General features: G+C 27.7%; 6 protein-coding genes across 11 annotated transcripts; 3 read left to right on the forward strand and 3 right to left on the reverse strand.

The window, feature by feature from the left end:
• Positions 1 to 734: 734 nt before the first annotated feature.
• Positions 735 to 3,346, reverse strand: pll (serine/threonine-protein kinase pelle). Its single transcript, XM_069123984.1, has 4 exons — positions 2,781 to 3,346; positions 2,043 to 2,669; positions 1,525 to 1,964; positions 735 to 1,426 (listed from the first exon to the last, which is right to left on the reverse strand). The coding sequence occupies exons 1-4, from the start codon at positions 2,911 to 2,913 to the stop codon at positions 1,085 to 1,087; spliced, it is 1,542 nt and encodes a 513-aa protein (XP_068980085.1). The 5' UTR covers positions 2,914 to 3,346; the 3' UTR covers positions 735 to 1,084.
• Positions 3,347 to 3,755: 409 nt separating this feature from the next.
• Had1 (beta Hydroxy acid dehydrogenase 1) lies at positions 3,756 to 7,105 on the reverse strand. Its single transcript, XM_069123987.1, has 6 exons — positions 6,947 to 7,105; positions 5,143 to 5,330; positions 4,830 to 5,038; positions 4,562 to 4,719; positions 4,350 to 4,492; positions 3,756 to 4,046 (listed from the first exon to the last, which is right to left on the reverse strand). The coding sequence occupies exons 1-6, from the start codon at positions 6,982 to 6,984 to the stop codon at positions 3,829 to 3,831; spliced, it is 954 nt and encodes a 317-aa protein (XP_068980088.1). The 5' UTR covers positions 6,985 to 7,105; the 3' UTR covers positions 3,756 to 3,828.
• A 93-nt stretch (positions 7,106 to 7,198) lies between these two features.
• On the forward strand, positions 7,199 to 12,482 carry Rel (nuclear factor NF-kappa-B family member relish). Of its 2 annotated transcripts, XM_069123986.1 has the most exons (19): positions 7,199 to 7,221; positions 7,381 to 7,498; positions 7,883 to 8,020; positions 8,099 to 8,244; positions 8,362 to 8,528; positions 8,661 to 8,799; positions 8,919 to 9,060; positions 9,140 to 9,244; positions 9,338 to 9,449; positions 9,539 to 9,666; positions 9,919 to 10,122; positions 10,194 to 10,261; positions 10,349 to 10,594; positions 10,721 to 10,844; positions 11,087 to 11,331; positions 11,419 to 11,574; positions 11,665 to 11,781; positions 11,881 to 12,135; positions 12,206 to 12,482. In XM_069123986.1, exons 3-19 carry the CDS (start codon positions 7,894 to 7,896, stop codon positions 12,308 to 12,310), a joined length of 2,586 nt encoding a protein of 861 aa, XP_068980087.1. In that variant the 5' UTR covers positions 7,199 to 7,221; positions 7,381 to 7,498; positions 7,883 to 7,893; the 3' UTR covers positions 12,311 to 12,482. The 2 variants fall into 2 exon arrangements, with proteins under 2 accessions (XP_068980087.1, XP_068980086.1); XM_069123985.1 differs by lacking the exons at positions 7,199 to 7,221; positions 7,381 to 7,498 and adding an exon at positions 7,505 to 7,742 and having other exon boundaries at positions 12,206 to 12,481.
• Positions 12,483 to 12,734: 252 nt separating this feature from the next.
• On the forward strand, positions 12,735 to 14,375 carry LOC138185208 (vesicle transport protein SFT2B). 3 transcript variants are annotated; one of them, XM_069123990.1, is made up of 5 exons: positions 12,735 to 13,198; positions 13,323 to 13,336; positions 13,455 to 13,497; positions 13,923 to 14,040; positions 14,129 to 14,375. In XM_069123990.1, exons 1-5 carry the CDS (start codon positions 13,161 to 13,163, stop codon positions 14,255 to 14,257), a joined length of 342 nt encoding a protein of 113 aa, XP_068980091.1. In that variant the 5' UTR covers positions 12,735 to 13,160; the 3' UTR covers positions 14,258 to 14,375. The 3 variants fall into 3 exon arrangements, with proteins under 3 accessions (XP_068980091.1, XP_068980090.1, XP_068980089.1); XM_069123989.1 differs by having other exon boundaries at positions 12,770 to 13,198; positions 13,455 to 13,624; XM_069123988.1 differs by lacking the exon at positions 13,323 to 13,336 and having other exon boundaries at positions 12,771 to 13,198; positions 13,455 to 13,624.
• Positions 14,376 to 15,167: 792 nt separating this feature from the next.
• On the forward strand, positions 15,168 to 17,979 carry Pen (karyopherin subunit alpha). Of its 2 annotated transcripts, none has more exons than XM_069123600.1 (8): positions 15,168 to 15,326; positions 15,691 to 15,792; positions 15,948 to 16,258; positions 16,347 to 16,602; positions 16,671 to 16,809; positions 16,902 to 17,260; positions 17,344 to 17,676; positions 17,757 to 17,979. In XM_069123600.1, exons 2-8 carry the CDS (start codon positions 15,727 to 15,729, stop codon positions 17,850 to 17,852), a joined length of 1,560 nt encoding a protein of 519 aa, XP_068979701.1. In that variant the 5' UTR covers positions 15,168 to 15,326; positions 15,691 to 15,726; the 3' UTR covers positions 17,853 to 17,979. The 2 variants fall into 2 exon arrangements, with proteins under 2 accessions (XP_068979701.1, XP_068979702.1); XM_069123601.1 differs by lacking the exon at positions 15,168 to 15,326 and adding an exon at positions 15,433 to 15,574.
• Positions 17,284 to 23,599, reverse strand: Ocrl (Oculocerebrorenal syndrome of Lowe). Of its 2 annotated transcripts, none has more exons than XM_069123597.1 (19): positions 23,387 to 23,599; positions 23,008 to 23,143; positions 22,733 to 22,913; positions 22,477 to 22,611; positions 22,276 to 22,391; positions 22,055 to 22,197; positions 21,809 to 21,982; positions 21,539 to 21,701; positions 21,278 to 21,456; positions 20,977 to 21,198; positions 20,765 to 20,900; positions 20,508 to 20,687; positions 20,351 to 20,447; positions 20,144 to 20,281; positions 19,976 to 20,073; positions 19,526 to 19,703; positions 19,322 to 19,449; positions 19,132 to 19,243; positions 17,284 to 19,062 (listed from the first exon to the last, which is right to left on the reverse strand). In XM_069123597.1, the coding sequence occupies exons 2-19, from the start codon at positions 23,071 to 23,073 to the stop codon at positions 18,896 to 18,898; spliced, it is 2,613 nt and encodes an 870-aa protein (XP_068979698.1). In that variant the 5' UTR covers positions 23,074 to 23,143; positions 23,387 to 23,599; the 3' UTR covers positions 17,284 to 18,895. The 2 variants fall into 2 exon arrangements, with proteins under 2 accessions (XP_068979698.1, XP_068979699.1); XM_069123598.1 differs by having other exon boundaries at positions 23,008 to 23,185.
• Positions 23,600 to 24,003: the final 404 nt, after the last annotated feature.

The raw sequence follows: 24,003 nt of genomic DNA on the forward strand, positions 1-24,003 counted from the left end.
TTACACCATCGGAAGTACCTAGCTTTACTACTTGTGTAAAACGAATTTGATGTATATTTAAATACAACATTCTCTTCTCGTAGAAAATATTATGCTAGCTATAATTTTTAATTATTGTAAAAAATGAATTATGTATTATACTACTGGACTACATTAATCAGTTATTAAGTAATTATATTTAGGACGCAAAAATATGTTCTAATTTTGTCTAACGTATTAATTCTCAATTTTTTTATATTTTCCGCGATTTCGTCCATTTAATGATATTTCTAAACTGAAATTGGAATTCAGTTTATCATACGATATACTTAAGATAATTTTAACTTCTATTTTTATAATTTGAAAAATAAAATCATCTTCGATAACAGCAATAACTTAAATACGTATTCAGATTTGTTAAGATATTTTATTTAAAAAATAAGCAATACATATATATATAGCATGTAAACTCTCTTTGTAAAAATGAAGTTGTATTTGCTATATATTCCTTAAAACATGTATTGCTAAATATGCCTGTTTATGATGAACCATAAATATTACAATCGTTTCGTTATATGATTACTCTCTATAATTTCTCTTTTAATTCTCCTTCATCTTTTGCAATGAAATTTTTATTGAAAACGCATAACGTAAAATTTATTTACTCAGTACCTATGATAAGTTATCTATTATTTTATTATATAGTATAGATAATTGAAATAAGATATCTTTTGTATATTCATCATTTGCAAAATTTTATTTCCTCTAAAAATATTGTTATTACATATAAAATCTATATAAAAATATATATATATATTTTTATAACAGAATAAAAATATTAATATAATTATAACAAAAGTATTACACAGCATACAATTACAAAGATTCCTTAGGAATTGGTAATAATTTGTTACATACACATGTTTATATTGTAACAAAATCATAAATTATATACTACAATTCTATGAGAATGTTACATATCTTAAACATTATATATTGCCAATTTCTATACTATAATGTTAAATATATAGAATTTACGAGATATTCACATCGTAACATGTAAAATTCTCATACAATTTACATAAAAAATAAAAGCGTGATCGAATTATAAATCATTTAGTTTCTTGAATACATAATCCATTTCAGGTCTATTTTGTGCCATACGATTAGTACACCACTTTCCCAAAATCATTAGGTTGTTGTAAACCTGTTTGTCTTTCTCACCTGCTTTTTTATCTATCAGCAAAGGAAGATCTTTGTCTTCCCAATTGTCAATAAAATCTTTTAAAAACCTATTGCCCAACCTAGATTTATCATAAGCTGGTAAACCAGTAGCTAGTTCAAACAAAACTATACCATAGCTGTATGTATCGACTTTCGTAGATAATTTTCGTCCATGTAAAAATTCTTCTGGGAGATATGGTCTAGTGCCGTGAATTTTGCTTACCTGAAATGAAAATAATAATAAAACAAATAATAACGATAATAAATAACAAGATATTTCATATATTTTTTCAATAATATTATCATTAGAACAGAACTTACTTCCATAGAATCTCTTTCAGGACCTTCTCTCGCTAAACCAAAATCACCAATTCTAGGTTCCAAATTTTTATCAAGCAAAATATTAGCACTCTTTATATCACCGTGTATCAAGGGCTTTTCTCCGACTGTGTGCAAATATTGTAAACCACATGCAGCTCCTTTAGCTATTTCATGACGCTGGATCCAAGATAATGGTTGACTTTTCTGTTTTAACAATAACCGGTCTTCTAAAGATCCATTTTTCATAAGCTGATAAACAATACAAGGTAGTTTGCCATCTAAACTATAAGCATATAGTGGTAATATATTTTCATGCCTACAAGAATTTAAAATTTTAATTTCTCTAAAGGATTGTTGAAGTTGAAGTTGATGACTTTCATCAGAATCTGCCCCTCTTTTTTCTATTTTCTTAATAGCTACAGCTGTATTTTTCCATGTGCCTATATAACAAAGATATAATAGTTTATTTAGATGAAATTAATATATATTAAGAAATTTATTGCTTTTATCCTGATTACCTCTATACACAGTCCCAAAGCCACCTCTCCCTAATATATTATATAAGTTCCATTCATTGGTAGCTATACTTAGTTCATTATAAGGAACATGGGGTATAGCTGCTTCTGCTGAGAAAATGATAGCATCATTATCTTTTCTTCCACTAGTTGGAATACGTTGTAAAGAACCTAGTGCAGGATTTGCTGCTGCTAGAGAAGCAACAAGTAAGTTGTTAGAATTACTTGGAACAACTCCAATATGCAAGGCTTGCATAGGTTGATTTAAAATTTTATGGGATTCCTCCCTAGTATTTTTCTCTACAATAATCTTTGGCAGATTTAGTTCTGGTGGTGCAATTTGATTAAAATTCTGTGTTCCAATCTTCAAATCTTTTGTGTTTTTATTCAAGCGTTTCCCAAGTATTCTATGGAGATTTCCTTCTCCATTATAAAGTAATTTATGAAATTTCTCTTCGACAAATGATTTCAATGGTACCATAGATTGATAATGCTGCATTCTAGATAACAGCACAAACAATTCCAATATTGTATGATTATAATGACCCCACATTGTTAGTAATTCATCTGTTGGATTTTTTTCTTTTCGCAAACTCTGTATTGTCAATACATCATATTTCATCCATGTTCCTAAATGAATTCCCATTTAATGTTAAGCTTTTTACTAGAACCTTTTATGAAGTATTGCTAAATTATACTAAATACAATTTTAATTATTAGAATTATATTATTGGAACTTACCAGCAAGTTCTTCCCACTTATCATTTTGATTAAGTATTTTACAAATCTCCGATCGTGCAAAAAATGGCAATTGATAAATATATTTGATATTATCCGTACAGTTTGATGTAGCCATGGTTAGGGTCACATACATATACTAATCTAAACCAAAGTTATCAGTCTGGACACTTCTATACCAAAAACTGTTAAAAACATAAAGCAAGCATCTGTCAAATGATGCTAAAAAAGATCAATATGGCGACAACACCGGGCATCGTTCTGCATACGGTCGTAAATGCTTTAGAAATTGGCCGCTGGTCATAGCGTTGCAAAGGATTTGTTAGACTTTCGCATTTAACGCCACCTTCGCCATCCTTACCACCGAAAGCAAAGAATGTAAATCAAATTACTGCTCATAAATTTTTTCAGTGTATTTAGAATAAATTTCATGTGATACAGAAGAATGTTTAAAAAAGTGTTGATTTATATAATAGGATAGGGTTTAGCTGCAAAATTGATCATATTGCAAGTTGCAGACACAGGTGACGCTGCATGACAAAACCTAACAAATCGATTGAAGCGCCTTACTTCAGAAACATTTTCCGATGCGTAACGAAAAAGGAAATGAGAGTACTTGCGCCCATGTTCTAAGTGTGTCATAATACAGGTGCTCTATCATACGGACAAATGCTGAACTTACAAGAACCTATAAAGTTAGGGATCTGCTCTGTTTGGTTCCATGCTGGCATATGCTACGCATACATGCTATGCATAGCATGATAAATACATATCTACCGGATAAATATATATTAATTATTATTATAGTATTAGTGTTGAAAACTATAAACTCTTTTATTCATTCTACTATTTTACTATTTTATATTGTTATTTTATATAGTATTATGTATTATACACATTCTATTATTTTAATATGTATCCATATATCAACAGGTATTAATAAAAAACGAATAACACGAATTAGCTTTTAAACACACAATACTCATTTTACTTTATTAGTTAATATACAACAAGCTCAGTTTTAACATATGTTGCTATGCTAGGAATATTTTTACTTGTTATTATTCAATTCTTTCTTTAATAAGGATAACTTGGTTAAAGCTTCATCTCTCCATGCACGTCTTTCTTGAAGCTTTTCTAGCGGACACATCTCATTTAATTCATTGCTAATCTTTTCTGCCATCTCACCTTCAAATTTTGGAACTGGACCGAATGTCATACTTACATCATAAATTGAATTTTTGTACGTTTCACAGTACTTTTTCATGCCTGAAATGAAGTAATTTATTGCATTACTTATTGCCATTAAAATTACAACCAGCTCTCAATTTATGCAGCACTTCTTGTACGCAATAAATTATGTCTTTGTTTAGATGGTACTTTCATACAGTCTCCTGGTCACTTTATGAGGTATCTATTTTTATTGTACTGACAGATTTCATTTACGCGATATTTATCCGCAAAAAAAAATTGCATGAGGAACTAAATCGAGGGATAGCTTTGCTGCTAAATTTGTTTTACAAAAATTAATTACAAAATTAATTTTGTTTGCTGAATAATAAAAAATTTTACCTTCAGCATTTAAATGTGCTGCTTCGAAAGCACCGAGAAATGCATATCGCATTCCAAGCCCTTCACTCATGACTGCGTCCATATCTTTTGCACTTAAAATTCCATCGGCTACTAGTCTCCACGCTTCATTCAAAATTGCATATCTAACCGAATTTTCTTAATAAATATATAAAGATTAATAATAAGTTAATATATTATAAAGAAGTACATACTGTATTCGGTTAAGTGCAAAACCATCAATTTCTCTAGAAAATACAACAGGCGTTTGGCCTATTTCAGTCATAATAGCTTTTGTTTGTACTGGTATCTCAGCACGCGTCCAAGGAGCTGGCACAATTTCTACAAGTGGCACATAGTATGGAGGATTTACCTATATTTGGAACAATATATATCTTTAGTTATTGCAGGAAATGTTTTAAGATAAATATAATACATATTTATTTTATTTCATATACATATATAATAGAAAAGCATACATACTGGATGTGATACAATAATTTGTTCACGATGTTTTAACTTTTCGCTAAATAAGGATGGACGGAAGGTAGACGTTGAAGAAGATAAAATTACTTTATTATCAACTAAGTTGTCAAGCTCGTTGTAAACCTTAAGTTTTAATGATAAATTTTCGGGAACGCATTCTTGTATAAATTTAGCTCCTTTTACAACTTCCGTTAAATTAGACGATCCTGTTAATAATTAATTAAATTGATCTCAATAATAGGTTACAGTTATATTTATTCGAATATCAATTCTATGAATATATATATTATCCACAAACATAAGTGCGAACCTTTAATTAATTTAATTTGCTGATCCGCAGTAAGTGAACCTCTCAAAAGACTGCTACTTTCAAGACGCTTCAATTGCTGGTGAATATCTTCGAGAGCACGATTGATTTGTTCTTTTACAATGTCATAAATAATTACTTCGTATCCTACACTGGCAAAAAGCATCGCCCAACTGCGACCGATTAGACCGCTAAAATAAATAGTTTAAGGAAATTCGGTATTCCCAATATTAATATATTTTCTAATCTTATAATTTGTTATTTCTCATTGTGTTATTTAAGTGAAATATTATATTTGATATTTACATAATAATAAATTATATATATGTAGCTACATATTGTTATATCGAGAAGCGTATCTAATCCTCTACTGTTTATCATTAAATTCTTATAATATTATCTTATCAAAGAAGATTTAATTCAGAGCATCAGCACCATGATTTCTAAATTGTTTATGAACTATAATTTAAAAATATTTTGTAGATAAATGCAATCTTCTAGTTTCTTGTGTAAATAACTATTATTATCAATATAGTTTTGTATATTCGTTAAAAAGATTTTGTACTTATATATTTTTAATTAATAAGTTATAGATGATGAACCAGTTAAATGGGATCATCTACCGTCTGCAGTCGCAGCAATCAAATTTTATTGCCTCGTCTTGTTGGACAGACTATAAATATCTGCATTATTTGTTGTTGTATAAAAAAACTTCTCAAAAGAAAGTTGTGCTGTTTCAAGGAGCGCATGTAATACTGAAAATAGTTTTTTTGTGATTATTCTTTTAACAATATATTTACCTTTAGATATTCTTGCAAACCGTAAAAAACAAGTTCACGACCTGCAGAATCATATCCTTCGGATTATGTATTTTTGAGATATTTGTTTCTGATTATGTGGCATTTCAATTTGCATACCACATATTTGTCACACATTTGCATCAAAACGTAAGCATTAATTATTATTAGAAAATATTTTCACAATTCATTGATATTTCGGCTACAAATGTTCCAAAATAAGAAAAATGAGAAATAACCATCAATTGATGATTTGTTGCTATGGTAACTGGAATTTTTTAAGCATTTCTTCGTGCATATTTTCTAATTCTTGTGGATTATGGATGCAGCTGCAGTTATAATTCTTTCCTTCATGTTCTCTGATGTTCGTTTATCGCGATAGACTAAATGTTTTTATTTACCCCACAGATAAAAGCATATTGCGTAACCCGAGATATTACGTAAAATTTTAATAGATTTAAACGCAAATATCTCAAAACTAAATGATCGGAATGCTATGATTCTATAAATTTGTTTAAATTATTGTTTGAAATTAAATTTGTTTTTTCACATTCTACAAAAATATCCAGAAATAAGTATAGGATTATCAACAAAATAATATCAGTGACCTCAAGATCTCGTAAAAAATAATCACTAAAAAAATTATTTCTAGTAATTACAAGCGCTTTTTAAAAAAGTGCAACTTTTTTCTGAGAAGTTTTTTTATATGACAACAAATAAGACATATTTAGGTGCTCCCATTTACCTGATCCACCCTGTATACATCATATTAAATACAAAAAATGTTAAATATATAATATTATAAAACGGATTAGGATAATATATTTTCCATGAAATATTCTAATGAAATTTATATTTAAATAATTACTATTTGCAAATTATTTTATTATATTAAAACCAAGTTATCACTAAATCACTATATTATTCATTTGTTATTAATAAGGCTAAATATATGTAAGAAATAATTAATATTATTAATTACATTCTATTTATCTATTTGTCTTTATTACCTGCCAATTATACCAATTTTTTCGCTCTTGAGAGACATCGTTTCTGAATTACTTTAAAGTATTTACAAACTTTACTCTATGAAATACGTGCTTGAAGTGTACTAATGTCTTGTCTGACACTATATGAACATGCCTTTCTAATTCATACGTATACATACATACGCATGTATTTACAAGATATCCCCACCATTGACATTTGTCAATTTTATGAAATGTAGTTTCGAGTACATTTGATTACGTTTTTGCAGGAGCGGCTAATATCATGTGAGAATTTTGTATGTATATATATATATGAAATTGAATAAAGAAGAAAAAAACACAATCATTTTCCATAATTAGTAAACAAATACAAAATATTAAAAATTTCTAATATTACTTATAAAATTCGTATGAAACCATAATATAAAGTGGGGTTTTTTAACTGCTTGTTACAGCCCTTTCTTACGGAAAATCCATTTCTAAAGAATGATTGGTTATTTGACGGGGAAAAACCTACATTAACATCAAGGTTATATTGGGATATACAATTGAGATAAGAAATATTCACGTTCGGTGAGTACGTGAGTATCTAGAGAGGTGTACCGAACTGTTAAATCTTTTGTTATTTTTGTAAACTTTTTTATATAGTTATATATTGTCCAATATAAATATCGTCATATTTATAAATATTATATTTGAAGTAGTGAATATTTATTTAGTTGTGTGATAATTTTCTAATAACGCATAATGCCTGAAGTTTACGAGAATTACGCAGTTCCAGTTTCTGAAAATCTGGACTTTTATTCTTATGAATGTGGTAATTGTTAATTTACTTTTAATTTCAGTACTTTAAACAAATGTTCAATGTGAATTCACATAATAGATTATTTGAAATACATATATGTACATATGACATAGAAATATTCACTTACATATACATATATTATTCTCTTTAAGATTTACAAGCAATGAACAATCAAGGTGTTTATAGTCCACTTAGTGGATCTCAAGCGACAGCGAGCGTCAATTCACCTATGTCTTCTACATTGTCACCATTACAGGGCAATGAATTTTTAACATTAAATGATACGACAGGTACAATATTTTTTATGATATATGATTTCCTTTTTTTTGCATAAAGGTACTGGAAAATATATCAGTGCTTTGTTTAAGTTATTGGTGAGCCGTCTATAACAATCTTGGAACAACCTATAGAAAAATTTAGATTTCGATACAAATCAGAAATGGTAGGAACACATGGAAGTTTAGTAGGATCAAATAGTGCTATTAATCGTCACAAGAATGCACCAACAGTACAAGTATATATCTGTCATTCTATTCTTATAATGTTTATCTGATATTGATAAAAAAGATCAGACATTCTGAGTTTTTAAATTATTTAAATAATAAATAAATAACACTAATACTTCATTTAGTTAAATAATTTCCTGGAGTCTGCAATAATACGGTGTACACTTGTTACATCTGACGAAGGAAGTCACAGAATTCCTCATGCTCATAGATTAATTCGTAGAGATGGTGGTCATGATTATGATGATCCACATCATATCACAGTATCTTCTGAAATTGGATATACTGCAATGTATGTTATATAATATATTATATATTACATGTGTTACATACTATATTTTTTGTAAATTTTATATTATATATTAAAATCTGATATGTTATTACTATTTCGTATTATACATCACTAGTATTATATGATATCTAGATTCCATGGAATGGCAATTATACACACAGGAAAAAGGCATATTAGAGATGAACTTATAAAAAAGATGCAAGCCGAAGCTTTAGAGAAAAAGAAACTTGAAAATATGAAGGCAATTCTTACTACTAGAGAGGAAGCACAAGTATATTATTTTAATACCTTATCATTTATATTAACTATATTAATATATATGTATACTATATAGTATACTCTCCCATATTTTTTCTAAGCTTTTAATTAAGTGTACATTTTACTTTAAAGATTAAAGTTGATGCTGAAAATTATCAAAAATGTATGAATTTGAATAGTGTTGCACTTTGCTTTCAAGCATTCATCTTAGATGATCATGGAATTATGAGGCCAATAACAGAACCTGTATATTCACATGCTATTAATAATCTTAGTAAGTGAAAAATAATAGAATATTTAAAAATACATCTTACAGAAGCAAAATAATTGAAAAAATGTCTATAATTTGATAGAGAGTGCATTAACTGGAGAACTTAAAATATGCAGAATTGATAAACACACTAGTAGTGTTGAGGGAGCAGAAGAAGTATTCATACTGGTAGAAAAAGTAGGAAAAAGTAATTATTAAATTAGTTTATTGATTTACAAAATATAAAAAGCAGTAACATAATTTTATACAAATACTTTTAATACAATATTTTTTGTTGTAGAAAATATTAAAATAAAATTTTTTGAATTAAATGAGGATGATTGTGAAATTTGGAGTGCATATGGACGTTTTTCAGAATTGGATGTGCATCATCAATATGCTATTGTATTTCGGTAAATTGTGTATTAGGAATAGGCTACCTCAACTTTTGACATACAAATAAAATATATAATAGCTTATATATATATATATATTTTTATAGAACACCACCATATAAAGATCAAAATATCACAACGACAAAAGAAGTTTTCATACAGTTAGAACGGCCGTCTGATGGAGGTTGTTCTGAACCAAAAAAATTTTATTACAAACCAAGTGATAGAATTATAGGTAATAAATAAATATTAAGGGATGTGCAGATACTTGAAGATAGGTTCCTGTTGAGTCAAGATCCTGAAAGTTGAAAATCACATAATTATGTCAGACACCTAAAGGTATCTTTGGGTTAAATTCAGGTTGGGAGGTAATCAAGTCGGATAGCAAGTACTTGAACATACATATGTGGTTACAAACTTACAAGATTTTGACATAAGCCGACACAACTCTAATCGCACATTCAAAATGGCAGTAATAAATGTTTAGGTAGGAAACGTCAACGAATATCTCATTCTGGAAGTTCGGAATTATCACATATACTATCAAGTCCCAATTGTATTGGAAATGAAAATACATCAGAACTCTTAAGTAATAGCAGTCGAGAATTATCTAAAGAAATAATAAAATTATTATCTGAAGGTCCTCCAACACCAGTGTGCAAAGATTTTCTGAAAGATATGGATGTTGATAGTAAGTAAGCAATCTCTTTTTCTTGATTAAGATAGAATTTATTGAAAAATTTTAATTGCATCATTTTGTAGATTATTTAAAATTCCTTGTTAATGGTGAAGAGAATATGCTAACCACTGATGGCGTATCAACTGTACAAGTATATATTTCTTCTTTTTTCAATTTATATTAAGTCATCTGTAAGATATTTTTAAATTAATAAATAATGTGAATATTCTTTTATTAGTGCCAGGATGATGTAATGTTCGCTAAAAATATACTTATTGAAATTATGCATTGTATGAAAATGGATGTAAAAAATGTAAAAGAACATGTCCAAAAGCTACTCAAAGACCGATCAACATATGGGGATTCGCCGTTACATGCAGCACTTCGATATGGACAACGTGATGTTATCAAATACCTGTTAATGTTATTATGTACTAATAAGGATTGTAAAACGCTGGTTAATAGCCAAAATAGTTCTGGAAAAGTAAATATACTTTTTAAAATATTTATAAAATATTTACATTAATTTTAAATTGATTTTAACATTGCAAATTAGGATATTTATAGATGTAATGAATATAATTTAATAGATATAATATCTTATTTTTAGACCCCATTGCATTATGCTGTTTTGCAAAACCAACCTGAAACTGCAAAAGCATTACTTATGCTTGGAGCTGATCCAAATCGAACAGATGAGCATGGATTCTCTCCACTACATGCAGCAGTAAAAAGTATGTTAAATTATTAAGAAGTAAAACTGACATACAATTACATATAATAAATATATGTAAACTAAATTAATTCCTATTTCTTTATATCATAATTTTTTGTCTCGTATTTCAAAATTGCTATAATTTATTTCTGATAGATAAAAATAGAATCTAGTGCTTAAGAAGTTCCAGAAAAGGAGATTTAAAAAAAATGTTAAAATACCTACAATTAATAGTCATTTTAATGCACCTATATATTTTAGTCCCCGATGCTGGATTGTGTGTTGATGTATTACTAGTTGAAAAAGGAATAGACATTGAAGCACACAATGATGCTGGATGGACGCCATTACATCTTGCAGCTGAAGCAGGATCATACGATGCAGTACGTTCACTTATTCGTGCCGGAGCAAATGTAAATAATACTGATATGTCTTATGGTCGAACAGCATTACATATAGCTGTTGAAGGTGGACATAAAAATGTAGTTGAATATTTACTCAAAAAGGCATGTTACTTATTATTTTAATATAAATACACAATTATTAATAATGATTATAATATATTTTTGATTTAAATATTTTTACTATTATAGACAAATATACTTGTGAATAAAAGAAACTTTAGTGGAAATACTGCTTTGCATACTGCAGTTGTACATACAGGAACACGAGCAAAAGAACTGTGTGCATTACTAATACAACATGGTGCAGATCCGCATATTCAAAATCATAATCGGAAGTCAGATGATGTACATTATTTTTTTCTGTAAAAAATATTTTATTCTAATTTCGGATGCTTCAGATGATATATAATATTCTTTATTTGATTTCTTCAATAGGTGGACGAAAAGAACGAATCACATATTAATGTGAAAGTCGAAGTAGATTCAGAAGACGAAAATATAGAAGGAACTATTGGGCAGTCATCATTTGATTTAGCTATGAATAAACCAGACGTAATTATTATTTTATATATACATGTGAAAATATTGATTTAAAAATTTATTATCATGCGCAGTTATAGTAAGGTTTTTAATAAAAAATTTTTTATAAAGATTTTACAGCTTTTTAATGATCAACCTGGGGAAACCACAAGCGAAATGTGCTCAGTTGCTACAAAGTTAGAATTAAAAGATGAAAATTTACAAACAAGTTGGTTAAATGATGAACACAAAAAAGAATTATCTACCCTCTTAGACAAAACACAAGGATGGCAAAAACTTGCTAAACATTTAGGTGTTGAATACTTATTACAACCATTTCAATATAGTTCAACAAGTCCATCATTGATTCTTTTAAATTACATTGACGTAAGTTATATATTTTATTATTATGAGACTACTGAAATCTTGGATAATAAGAAATATACAAAACTTTTAGGTAGAGGCATCCCTATCTCTCACAGATATACAAACAGTGTTAAGAGAAATTGAAGAGGAAGAAGCAGCAGATTACATAAATGGAATTTCATCTACATGTTCATAAAATATCCATTTGTTCCAAAAAATATTTACATAATGAAATGTACATATAATAATTGTACATCGCTATTATGTACTTTTTAATTTTATAACGGTTACATTTATTAAAATGTGATAAAAATATTTACTATACATGCATATGTATATATATATATAAACGAATATTAAGTATTTGAAGATTTAATTATATTTTACACTAACAGTTTAGACATATAAAAGTACTATGTATATCGAATTTTTTTGTATTAAAATAATTTATTATACAAGTCTGCTAAATGTAATTCGTGATTTACTTTATTCACAATACATTTATTTATCACAATACAGATAATATTGATACATAGTCCAACCAAACTTATGTATCATGTACTTCTTATCATCCCAACCTATAAATAAAATAATTAATTGTTTATATAGTTTAAAAATTTCGATTTTATAGGTCTTGGAAAATTTATTATGTTGCATCACTGAATGCCTTTTAAAGACATCCTGTATATCTACGTATTTACATTCAAGATAGAAGGAGCATCTTTATGATAAATAAAGCATGTATTCAATTGTGGAGCTTATAGGGAACAGCTGTTGCGCATAGTATACTATTCATTCCCGCGTGAAAAATTTTGTAATATTTTGTATTACATTATCGTTTCTTCAATTTTAATAATAGTTATATTATAATAATCATAGTTGAATGTTGAAATGAATCATATTTACGAAAGACAGATTGCTTTTAATTTTATGAAAGGATAGTGTATTGATTTAAAAATATTAAAGTAAAAGTGTTATTTTTTAAAAATAATAGTTAATTAATTTGAAACAGAAGATGGATAAGTTAAGGAGAGCTTTAAGTGGTAATGATCAATGCGATGAAGAAAGTGGTATTATTACTCAGGTAATTAATGCCATATTAAAGTTATATAATTATTAATAATATTAGTTTTTTGGTATACATATAATTTTATTTTATTCATATGGAATTATTGTTATGAATGCATACAATTTTTAATGGAATACAGATGTGGATTTTTTGGTAAGCTTGTAGATTAAAACAGGATGCAAAGTTGTGTATATTTTTCAACATAACTGTATATATCAACACTTGAAGAACTTTTAAATTTAAGATAAATTGTATAAATTTTTATTTTTAGGTTATGGATCAATCTACGTTAAGTTGGTCTACTCGAATAAAAGGTTTTGCTATTTGCTTTATTGTTGGTATCCTCTGCTCCTTCCTTGGATCCTTTGCCTTATTTTTACATAAAGGGCTCACAGTATTTGCTGTATTTTATACATTAGGCAATATCATCTCATTAGCAAGGTAGAATAATATATTAAAATCGAATATCATTAAACTTTTATTTAAGTATTTACATGATACATTTTCTTTATAATCTGCTTCTTTACTTAAGGGGCATCAACAATAAATAATTCAGTGAATTCGTTAATATAGTATAACAAGAATTACAAAAATTATATTAGCATAGATTCAGTGTAATTATTTTCCTAATAATCCTTTATTTTATTATAATTACACATATTTGTTTTCAATGAAATTTATAGTTGAGTATAATCATATAATTCTGACTAAAGAAAAATATTTTTTATTTTATTCATAGCACATGTTTTTTGATGGGTCCATTCAATCAGTTTAAGAAGATGTTTGCACCAACAAGAGTCGTGGCAACTGTTTTAGTATTTATCGCAATTGTAATGACATTATTTGCAGCTTTGCATGTAAGTATAATATAATAAAGTTTGTTATACATGAATATTATTCCCTATATAAAATAACATTTAACTCAATTAATATGCATATTTTTAGCTGAAAAATCCTGGATTGGCTCTTATGTTTATAATTATTCAATCATTGGCAATGACTTGGTATTCCTTATCTTATATCCCCTATGCACGTGATGCTGTCAGAAAAACTCTGGAGTCATGTATCACATGAAAAAGCTTGCAAAACTTACAATAATATCTCTAACTTAACAAAAATGTTCAAACTTATATACTGTTATTTTATATTATATAAATTATAAACTGAAATAAAAAATTAACTTAAGGCACAATGTAGTATTAACCAAATAGAAATTTTTTACAATTAAAATATACGTATACCTCATGTGATAAGATGTTTTTGCATATATATTTAATATTGTAATATTTTATAATATTGTAAATAAAGGAAAGTAAAGGAATCTACTAAGTTTATGTAAGATATGTAATATTATAATGTTATTTCTTTTGTAATGTTCATCACGTCTTATATTTATTAATCTTTGTACAGTGTATTAATAACTTTATATATTAAATGGAAATCAAATTATTTATTGCTCGTAATATGAATTTCTTTATCTTTTTATCTATCTATTATCTTCTACTTATAAATATGTATGTCTGTAAATGTATATTTTGTGTAATACTGACTTAATCTTGCTTTAACTATTACTATAATTAAACTAAAATTATACGAATAATGTAATTATAAAAAATTCGCTTTCTAATTTTAATAGTAAACACTAGAAGGCATTGAAAAAACATAAATTTAAAATATTACTAAAATGTTCCGTTACGATTAATTTTTCAAGTACGATTTACATCTTCATTTTTTAAAAGTATCATGAAGATTAGTAAAAGATTATAAAAGTTAAATAGATTATTTTATTTTAATAATATAGATTATTTGAAATTCATGAAGGTAAATGGTACTTTGATTAGTTTGTTTTCATTTAAAAATTAAACGTTGAATATTGAACAACCAATCACATCTCATCATAATTGCAACCACCAATCATGATTCAATACGATATTTCGTCATACACGGATGGAAGTCCTAGTTGGTTGAAGGTATAAACAATAATTTCTTTTACGTCCTTCGATTAACAGCAACAGGTTCTAAGTACAAAGAAAATTCTTTAGCAGCCATTGTACCTTTAATGCGCGGGTCGCGATCGGTTCATGAAGTGTTCGATAATCCATCCTTTATTCTGCATATCTTAATATTTATTGACATACTTTCAGTAAGTGAAATTTTTCAACTTTAACATATACTTAAAATTACACTATAGATAGATGCCATATAACGTAGAGAAGAACTGAAAAAAGACAGTAAATAACCGTTAGGAAACGTAGATTTAAAATATTTAGCGTAATATTTTAATGCGATTTGCAATATAATACAGTGTTCGCATTTATAATAGGCTATCTGACAGGATATCACAATCATTATATGCAATTACGTCGAAGTCATTACGTATATAATTAGTAGGTGGGAAAGAACAAACTTCATATTCTTTTAATTATATATTGTAGAATTTTATTAAAAGTTACATCCTATTTTTTAATTGCATACATTAGTGATTCATACTACTTATATTTTTACAGAAGAAAATTTAGATCTAATTTGCTTAAGATACGAAAATGCCTGCGCCAGAAGCTGATTGCCATAGTCGTAAAGCTAATTTTAAATTCAATTATAAACATGAAGTAAGTTAATCAATTATATATTTATAAAACATATAGTTTATAAAAATATATAAAGTATTATGTTACATTCTTTAATGAACAAATATATTCCATATATGTAAAAATGAATTTTTGAATTATTATTTTATGCAATGTTGTACAAATTACTATTATAGGAAGCACGTAGAAGAAGAAATGAAATATCAGTGGAATTACGTAAAGCTAGGAAAGATGAACAGTTATTAAAACGACGAAATTTAAATATAGGCAAAGAATCACAAAGCTCTGTGAGTGAAAGTGATCAGTCACTTCTTTCATCTATAGATGAAATTGTTAATGGCATGGAATCTTTGGATGAAACAATTCGACTTCAAGCAACGCAGACATGTAGAAAAATGTTAAGCCGGGAAAAGAGTCCTCCTATAGATAATATGATACAGCGTGGAATTGTTCCACTATGTGTTGAATTTTTGGATTATCATCACAAGTATATATATATCTATATATATATAATAATTTTGTTTTAATCTTATTCAGTGTATGTGTAAAGTATTATTTATATTAAATATTTGTAGCACTGCATTGCAATTTGAAGCAGCATGGGCTTTAACGAATGTAGCATCTGGTACATCAGAACAAACTCTTGTTGTTGTTAAACATGGTGCTATACCAAAATTGGTTGCATTACTTAAATCTGCATCACTTAATGTTGCTGAACAAGCAGTATGGGCACTTGGAAACATTGCTGGAGATGGAGCAATGGCTCGAGATCTCGTTCTTGGAACTGATGCTATGCCACTTTTACTAGAGTTAATTAAGCCTGACACTTCTGTATGTACAATATACATATTTATTTTAATGAAGGTATAATAGTATTATTAAGTTTGTTATCATTACAGATAACATTTACACGTAACATTGTTTGGACATTATCAAATTTGTGTCGTAATAAAAATCCTCCACCTCCATTTGATGTTGTGAGAACCGCTCTTCCAGTGCTAAATCGTTTACTTAGCAATAGTGACAAAGACATACTTGGTAAATTGATTATTTTTATTTAACATTTGCTGCATTTTTAATTATAAATATAAATCTAAATCATGTAACTATAAATAAGTTTTTCACTATAGCTGATGCTTGCTGGGCTCTTTCATATCTTACTGATGGCCCTAACGATAAAATACAAGCAGTCGTTGATTGTGGGGTTATTCCAAAACTTGTACAATTACTCGGTTCAACTGAAGTGACAGTCTTAACACCAGCACTTCGGTCTGTTGGAAATATAGTTACAGGCAATGATGCGCAAACAGATGCAATAATACAAGCAGGTGGTTTACAATATTTGGGTTTATTGCTACAACATCATCGCCTCAATATTGTTAAAGAGGCAGCATGGACTATCAGTAATATTACTGCTGGAAACATGGAACAAATTCAAGAAGTTATAAATGCTGCATTGTTACCACCTTTGATACATGTTCTAGAGTGTGTAAGTAAATTATGTTTTTTAACTAATTAATTATTAAGAGTATTATAATGTATTTAATTATAATTATATGTTTTATTTTTTAGGGAGATTTTAAATCTCAAAAGGAGGCAGCATGGGCAGTAACAAATTTGACATCAGGTGGATCAGTACAACAATTAGCCCAATTAGTACAGTTGGGAGTGCTTGGGCCATTTTGCAATCTTTTGGAAGCTAAAGATTGGAAAACAATAATTGTTGTTCTTGACGGTTTAAGTAACATCTGCAGTGCAGCAGAAAAAATGGGAGAAGTTGATAGAGTGGCCATTATGATAGAAGAAGTTGGAGGTTTGGATAAATTAGAAGCTTTACAGCATCATGAAGTAGAACAAGTATATCAAAAAGCTACTGCAATGATAGATACTTTCTTCTCAGAACCTGTAAGAAAATTTATGAAAAATTTAGTATTTAATTACCAATAATTGTACTTGTATATCATATAAAAAGATTTTTTTTATAGGAGGCACAGGAATCAACATTGGCAACACCTACAGTAGCTGATGGTCAGTTGGAGTTTAAAACAACTGAAACTGCACAGAGCGGATTCAATTTTTAAAACCCCTTAATCAGTTTTACGTCATTTAATATACTAGTGTGTGTTTCAGTTCATTTTGTAAATAGATTTACATCCTTTTGTCGTTGAAAATGAACATTAAAAACGAAATTTTCTGTCTCTTTCATAATGCTTTATTGGACATCAATTTCCAATTAATGTTCCTCTCTATATATAGCTTTTGAGTTATTTGTTTTTACTTTTCCTTTTAGTAGAGTTCACTATTTATCATTCCTGGTATTAATTTCAGAATATTCTGTAATGTATGAATTATGTATTTTGTGATATTCTAAAATCATTTTAATGTTTTGTGTCTTTTTTTCAAATTTGCAATACACACGTGTTGAAACATTCATTTTTGTATTTAATCATTGTTTAAATTTTATGTATGGATTATTTTCATGTCTTTCTATTATATATGTAATTGTCGTGATTTATTAAATTATGTGTCTATAAAATATTATGAACTACATTACTTATATACATTACAATTTATATGTATTTTTTAATAAAATTTTGATACAAAAGTTAACATGTATTGATAGTGTAGTTTTAAATAATCTTATATAATACAGTCATAAGCGTTGACAAGTAGTTTATATATTCAGTGTCATAGTTCTAAATATTCAATAATAATTACAAGCTGATATAAAATTAACTTAAGTCAATATAATTTCTTGCTATAAATAAAGTCATGTATAATACATACTTAACCGTTTTAGGCTACAAAGACTAGATGATATTATAATATGAATTTCTTACTTATCTGATTATAGGAGTATGTCATGTAAGCACACGATGTATTCATCTAAAACGTTTCTGGATTGGCAAGTTGTTTATATACGTGCATTATTTCATCATAAAAATTTTGTTCGCATAATTATTAAGTACTATTATAGAAATATTAATGTCATAAAATATTTATTTAACATGCTGCTACCTATAAAATTATTTTCTCCTAAACAAAACATTTTATTTCGTTTAAAGCTTGCATTAGCTGCACTGCATTTAATAAATACTTGTTTTTAAGTTTTAAATACTAATTACTATCGGCCAAGAATAAAGTCGCTTTGATCATTTACTAAAAAGTGATAAACAAATGCAGCTTTTTTTCGGTCAATTGTTGCTTGGACGATCTGAGTACGACTACTTTGATTTCTATCACATCTACTTCTTGGTGGATCTCTTAAAAAAATTGATCCAAATATTGTTGCTACAATATAAATGAATAACAAATAAGTTTATTAATTATAGCAATAAATAGTATAGTGTAGAGCCTTACCGAGGGTTTTGGCATCCAATTCATTATCTTGAGTATGATTTAATAATTCTTGCAAAAAATAACAAATATAAACAAAAACTGTTCTCCTTATTTCTGGAAGTTGCATTACAATCTACGACAAAATATTTTAAATAATAAGGAACATAACACATAGTATTATCTTTTCTTAAATAATTACAGATTTACACACCTGTTTGCACTGTAAATAATTAGTTGCTGCAGATAAGCATACACTATGAAGATTATACGGGATTAAAGGTTCTGCTGTAGATTCTAAAAGTAAAAGTAATGCTTCCGCAACTGAATGTACGCTACCAGCTTTGTAGAAGTTAAGGAATCAGAATTATTTATAATAATGTATAAGATTGTAAGTTAGATATTTAGATTAGGATACGCATTGGATCTTGGCTCCAATTGTCTAGCCAATCTCTTATTGCTATAATTTCACTGGGAAGTCCGGGTGTCTCAAAAAGCCCCGTCGTTTTTATACCATGTCGATACAATCTGTCAACTAATAGCCATATTTCTTTAGGTATAGCATATGGTTCTTGAGAAAGATTTTTATTATTTTCCTACAATTTGATAAAATAAAGTAATATTAACTTAACTGTAGTATTTTAGTTTTATTCTTTTATATACAGGATGCCTCATTTAAATTGTACCATTCAAATATCTTGGAAACTGTTGATGATATTAAAAGATATTTCAGATCAAAATTGAACAATTTGAAAGGACACATAATTTGATGTAAAAAAGTTTTCCCAAATGACCAGCAGCATCAATTGAATTAATTTAAATAGGATACCCTACGTATATAATTTATATATATATGTAATACGCTTACGAGTTCCATTAATCTACCGATAGGAATTTCTCTAATTGGTACTGGAATGTGAACTAAAGCTTCCATTGAAGATCCGAAACAGCTTCTTTCATAAGTACCTAAGAAAATTATATAATCTGCCTTTTTGTTTCTTAAAAGCAATGTAGTAGCGACTAAAAGTATTGCTACCTGTAACAGTTATGAATATATCCTTTCCTCCCTCAAGATGTAAAATTAAAATATCATATAATTTATCTTCTCCAGAATTTAATTTACATGCCGATCTTTTGTCGACATATATTTCGAATCTAGTATCACATTTCTCTCCTAAATATGATGTATAAATAGGATTATAAAATATCTAATCAGGTTAAGAAAACGAGGAAGAAATCATACCTGGTTTTATAAAACCTTTAAACGGTTCTATATCCAGCCAATCTTTACAATAACTAGCATCGCCTAATTTTTTTATGAATTCGAATTGAACTGGTACCTATGAACAGTATAATTATTATATACACAATAAGTGTATAAGTTTAAAAAATTTATTTACCTGGCCAGTATTAGCAATAATAAGTTCTTTGCTGCTAGGTTCAAGAAATTTCAAAGTATCAAATATGATTTCTGTTGTATCAACCATCACTTGTGGTAAAAATTCGTTTTCTAACTTATCAAGTTTTTTCATAACTTCTTCATGAATCTTACGATATTTTGTCATATCTATGATCCTGATCTATAAATTTTTAGATATAAAAATATAGAGCTCAAGAATATATGATTTATATATTATTAAAAAATATTTATATTTACCTGAGAATCAAAAATTGCACTAACGGGTTTATGATCCGAAATTTTTAATTCAGGATGACTTTTATAATCTATTGATGTAATTGCTTCTCCTTTCCATAGTATACGATCACACCATGCTGGTGCTCTACCTTTCTCACTGTGATCATATACGTTTATGCTCAATGAAAAATTTTTAAATACAAAGAGAAAAATTGTAAATGTAATTGTGAAACCTTGAGTCCCAATTATCGGTGCCTGGGTCATATTTATATGTTGGTTTAAATGTAATTTCTGCTTCTTGAAATCCTTGTAAAACACGGCCTAATCGTCGTTGTTGACCTAGTTGATCTAAAGCTAAGATAGGAGCATAGTTTTCTGCATCTATATGTTGTTTAGCAGCTAGAACATCCATTTCTGTTATTCGATAATTCAGGTCTCCTAACCAATAGATCTGGCTATATTAAAAATTTTTGCGTTTTTAAATGTACTTCTGTTGATATATACTCTGAAACAATATTTGAATAAAACACTTACTCATGATCTTTAAAACTTTTAGGTGGAACATATTTTGCAAAAGATAATCGCGCACATATATCTGCATAATCTTGATTTCGTCTTTCATATTCTTCGCAATGTGCTGCTAAATGAGCATTAACAAAACAAATCGATGTATTGTGAATAGAGCAGCTTACTGCTACGCCTCCTTTGTTACCCTGATAAGATTTAAATTGCTATAATATCGCACATATTGAATTTTGAGATGTTTAATCATTTACAAGACATGATAAATATTACCATTTTACCCATGATACCAGTACCTACTGTATCAACTGATACATCTTTTATATAAGGTATATGACCATGTAAAGCATATATAAGTAACATCATACCGACTAATCTCACAATAGCTACTTGTTCATACACACCATCTGGATGAAGAGATTTTGCTACAACTTGCCTATAAACATATTAATAGCACGAATAGCAATAATAACATTGATGTACTGTTCAATAATATTTTTAAATAATTATAAAAACGTAAATATTTCCTTATAAATTTTGTACCTCCACTCTTCTTCTCTTGGAGTATCATTAAAAAGAAATGCTTCTTTAGTTAAATCTAATTCTTGAAATCCAATTGCATATACATCAGGAGGTGTTTTATCATAACTCAACCACTCATGCAATTTAATACCATTTGGTGGTTGGCCATTTACATTCCATGTACCAATAAATATACTATAATAAATTGGTTATAAATTGACAAATAGAAATATTTCATATTTAATATATAAAGAAAATAAAACAAACCGAAATGTTTTACTGTATGTATAATCATCTTCTTTGCATGCCATTTGATATCGTACTGCTGATTCTCTGGCAGCTACTGGTGATTTGCCAGAAGCAATGCTGCGTCTTGTTACAACTAAAACTGGACTTTCTAAATCTACCAACTATAAAGAATATTTTAAAATTTCCATTATTAATTTCTAAAAAATGTCATTATAATAAAAATGAGTATAACTACTAACAGGATCGGTATTATCTTGTATTTCTTCATTGGTATTAGAACTTAAATTACGTGTATTTCCTGTCAATTTTTGAACCCACAAAAATTCTGATGCTGAATTCTTGGTTTTTTGATATACTATAATGATTAAAAAACATATATCAACTATTAATAGAAAAATATTGTTGATAATATAAAATTAAATGATAAATAACATGATTACCTTCTATAGCCCTAAATATCTCAGACACTAAGGAGCTAGTTGCTACTCCAGGCCTCATTTCAAATACAAGGTGTAATTTCCTTGATGTAACATTCAGATAAACATCTAAACCATCTTGTTGCTTTTCATCAGTATCTAATAAATGAAATTTGATAAATTGTAGATAAAATATTATAATAGTTGTAGTTCAACTATAACTTGTAATTACATATAAATTGATTATTAAACATGTAAATAATTAAATAAAATTACATACTTATATTACATTTAAAATCTTGATCAATAGGCAATACTCTTTCTATGGTAAGATCACTATAAACTTGAGGAGGTGTTCTTGAAGTAATTAAAATAACCAATGCATGAGTGGTTCCCTTGTTAAGAAGTGCTATAATTCGTGCAGCTTTAACCCAACCTTGTATCAATGATGCGTCCATTGCCTTTATAAATAATTAAGGTTTTATAAATATATATCTTATATATATTCTTTAAAAACGCAAGAGACAATAATCCTGCTTTTTAATAAAAGGATACAATTATTACAGTCTCCCCTGAGACAAACTTTGATTGTACAATCATTGATTGTTCTGATGATGACATTTTTGTCAATAAAGTATTATCTATTCCTTGAAAGACTTAATAGAAAATCCTTGTGTGGTGGATGAATACTCTTCATGTAAGTGTAAAATATTAATGAAATTATAATTTAATTCTATCAAAGATTTATTTATTATTATGTCTAATAAGAGTGGCAATAAGAATAATGTACATGCTTGTTTATACTAATAGTAATGAATCAAAATAATCTTAGTAGTATTAATAATATAATTTTCTTAAAACTAAATAAAATGATTATTTTTTATTAACAAATTTTCGTCATAAAATGTTATTTTCTTTCCAGATCAAACATTACCTTATCTTATTTGTACTAAAACTCAGCTATCATTGTATTTTTTCCATATAGACTGTTATATCTTTTTAAAATATGTTCCAGTACAATTACTAATTAATTTATACTATATAGTTTAATTTATCACTGAGGAGAAAGGAGTGACAAAGTACGATAATTGACATTAGACATGATTAAATTTGTTTCCCTCGTGTGTGTCAAAGAAATCAGTAGATATATAGCTTTGTTAGTTTCAATATGTGTTTGAGTGTTGTATATACATATATTCGTTAATGAAAATGTGTATACACAAATGGAGTGTTTCCATGAGATAAAAGAAAGATAAAAGAATTTCTCATTAAACTCGTTAAAATCAGTTAGATCTAGTTAGATCTTCTGATTCATTTATATAAAATAAAATATTATTAAAATATTTACATTTCACATATGTATCTGTATAATTTGTTTATTTATATATATAATCAGATATAATTCTTCTGAAGTAAAAGGAATATATATTGTTTTTCGATATATCCACATCGTCTTTCATAAAATAATTTTTTGTAGAAACGAAAACTTTTATCAAATGTAAAATATAATTTTAGGCGCGCAAATGAAATTTCCCTAGGAAGCAGGAAGTA

Source organism: Bombus flavifrons, chromosome 11 (genome assembly GCF_040668555.2).
Source record: "Bombus flavifrons isolate JBK064 chromosome 11, iyBomFlav1_principal, whole genome shotgun sequence".
NCBI lineage: Eukaryota > Metazoa > Arthropoda > Insecta > Hymenoptera > Apidae > Bombus > Bombus flavifrons.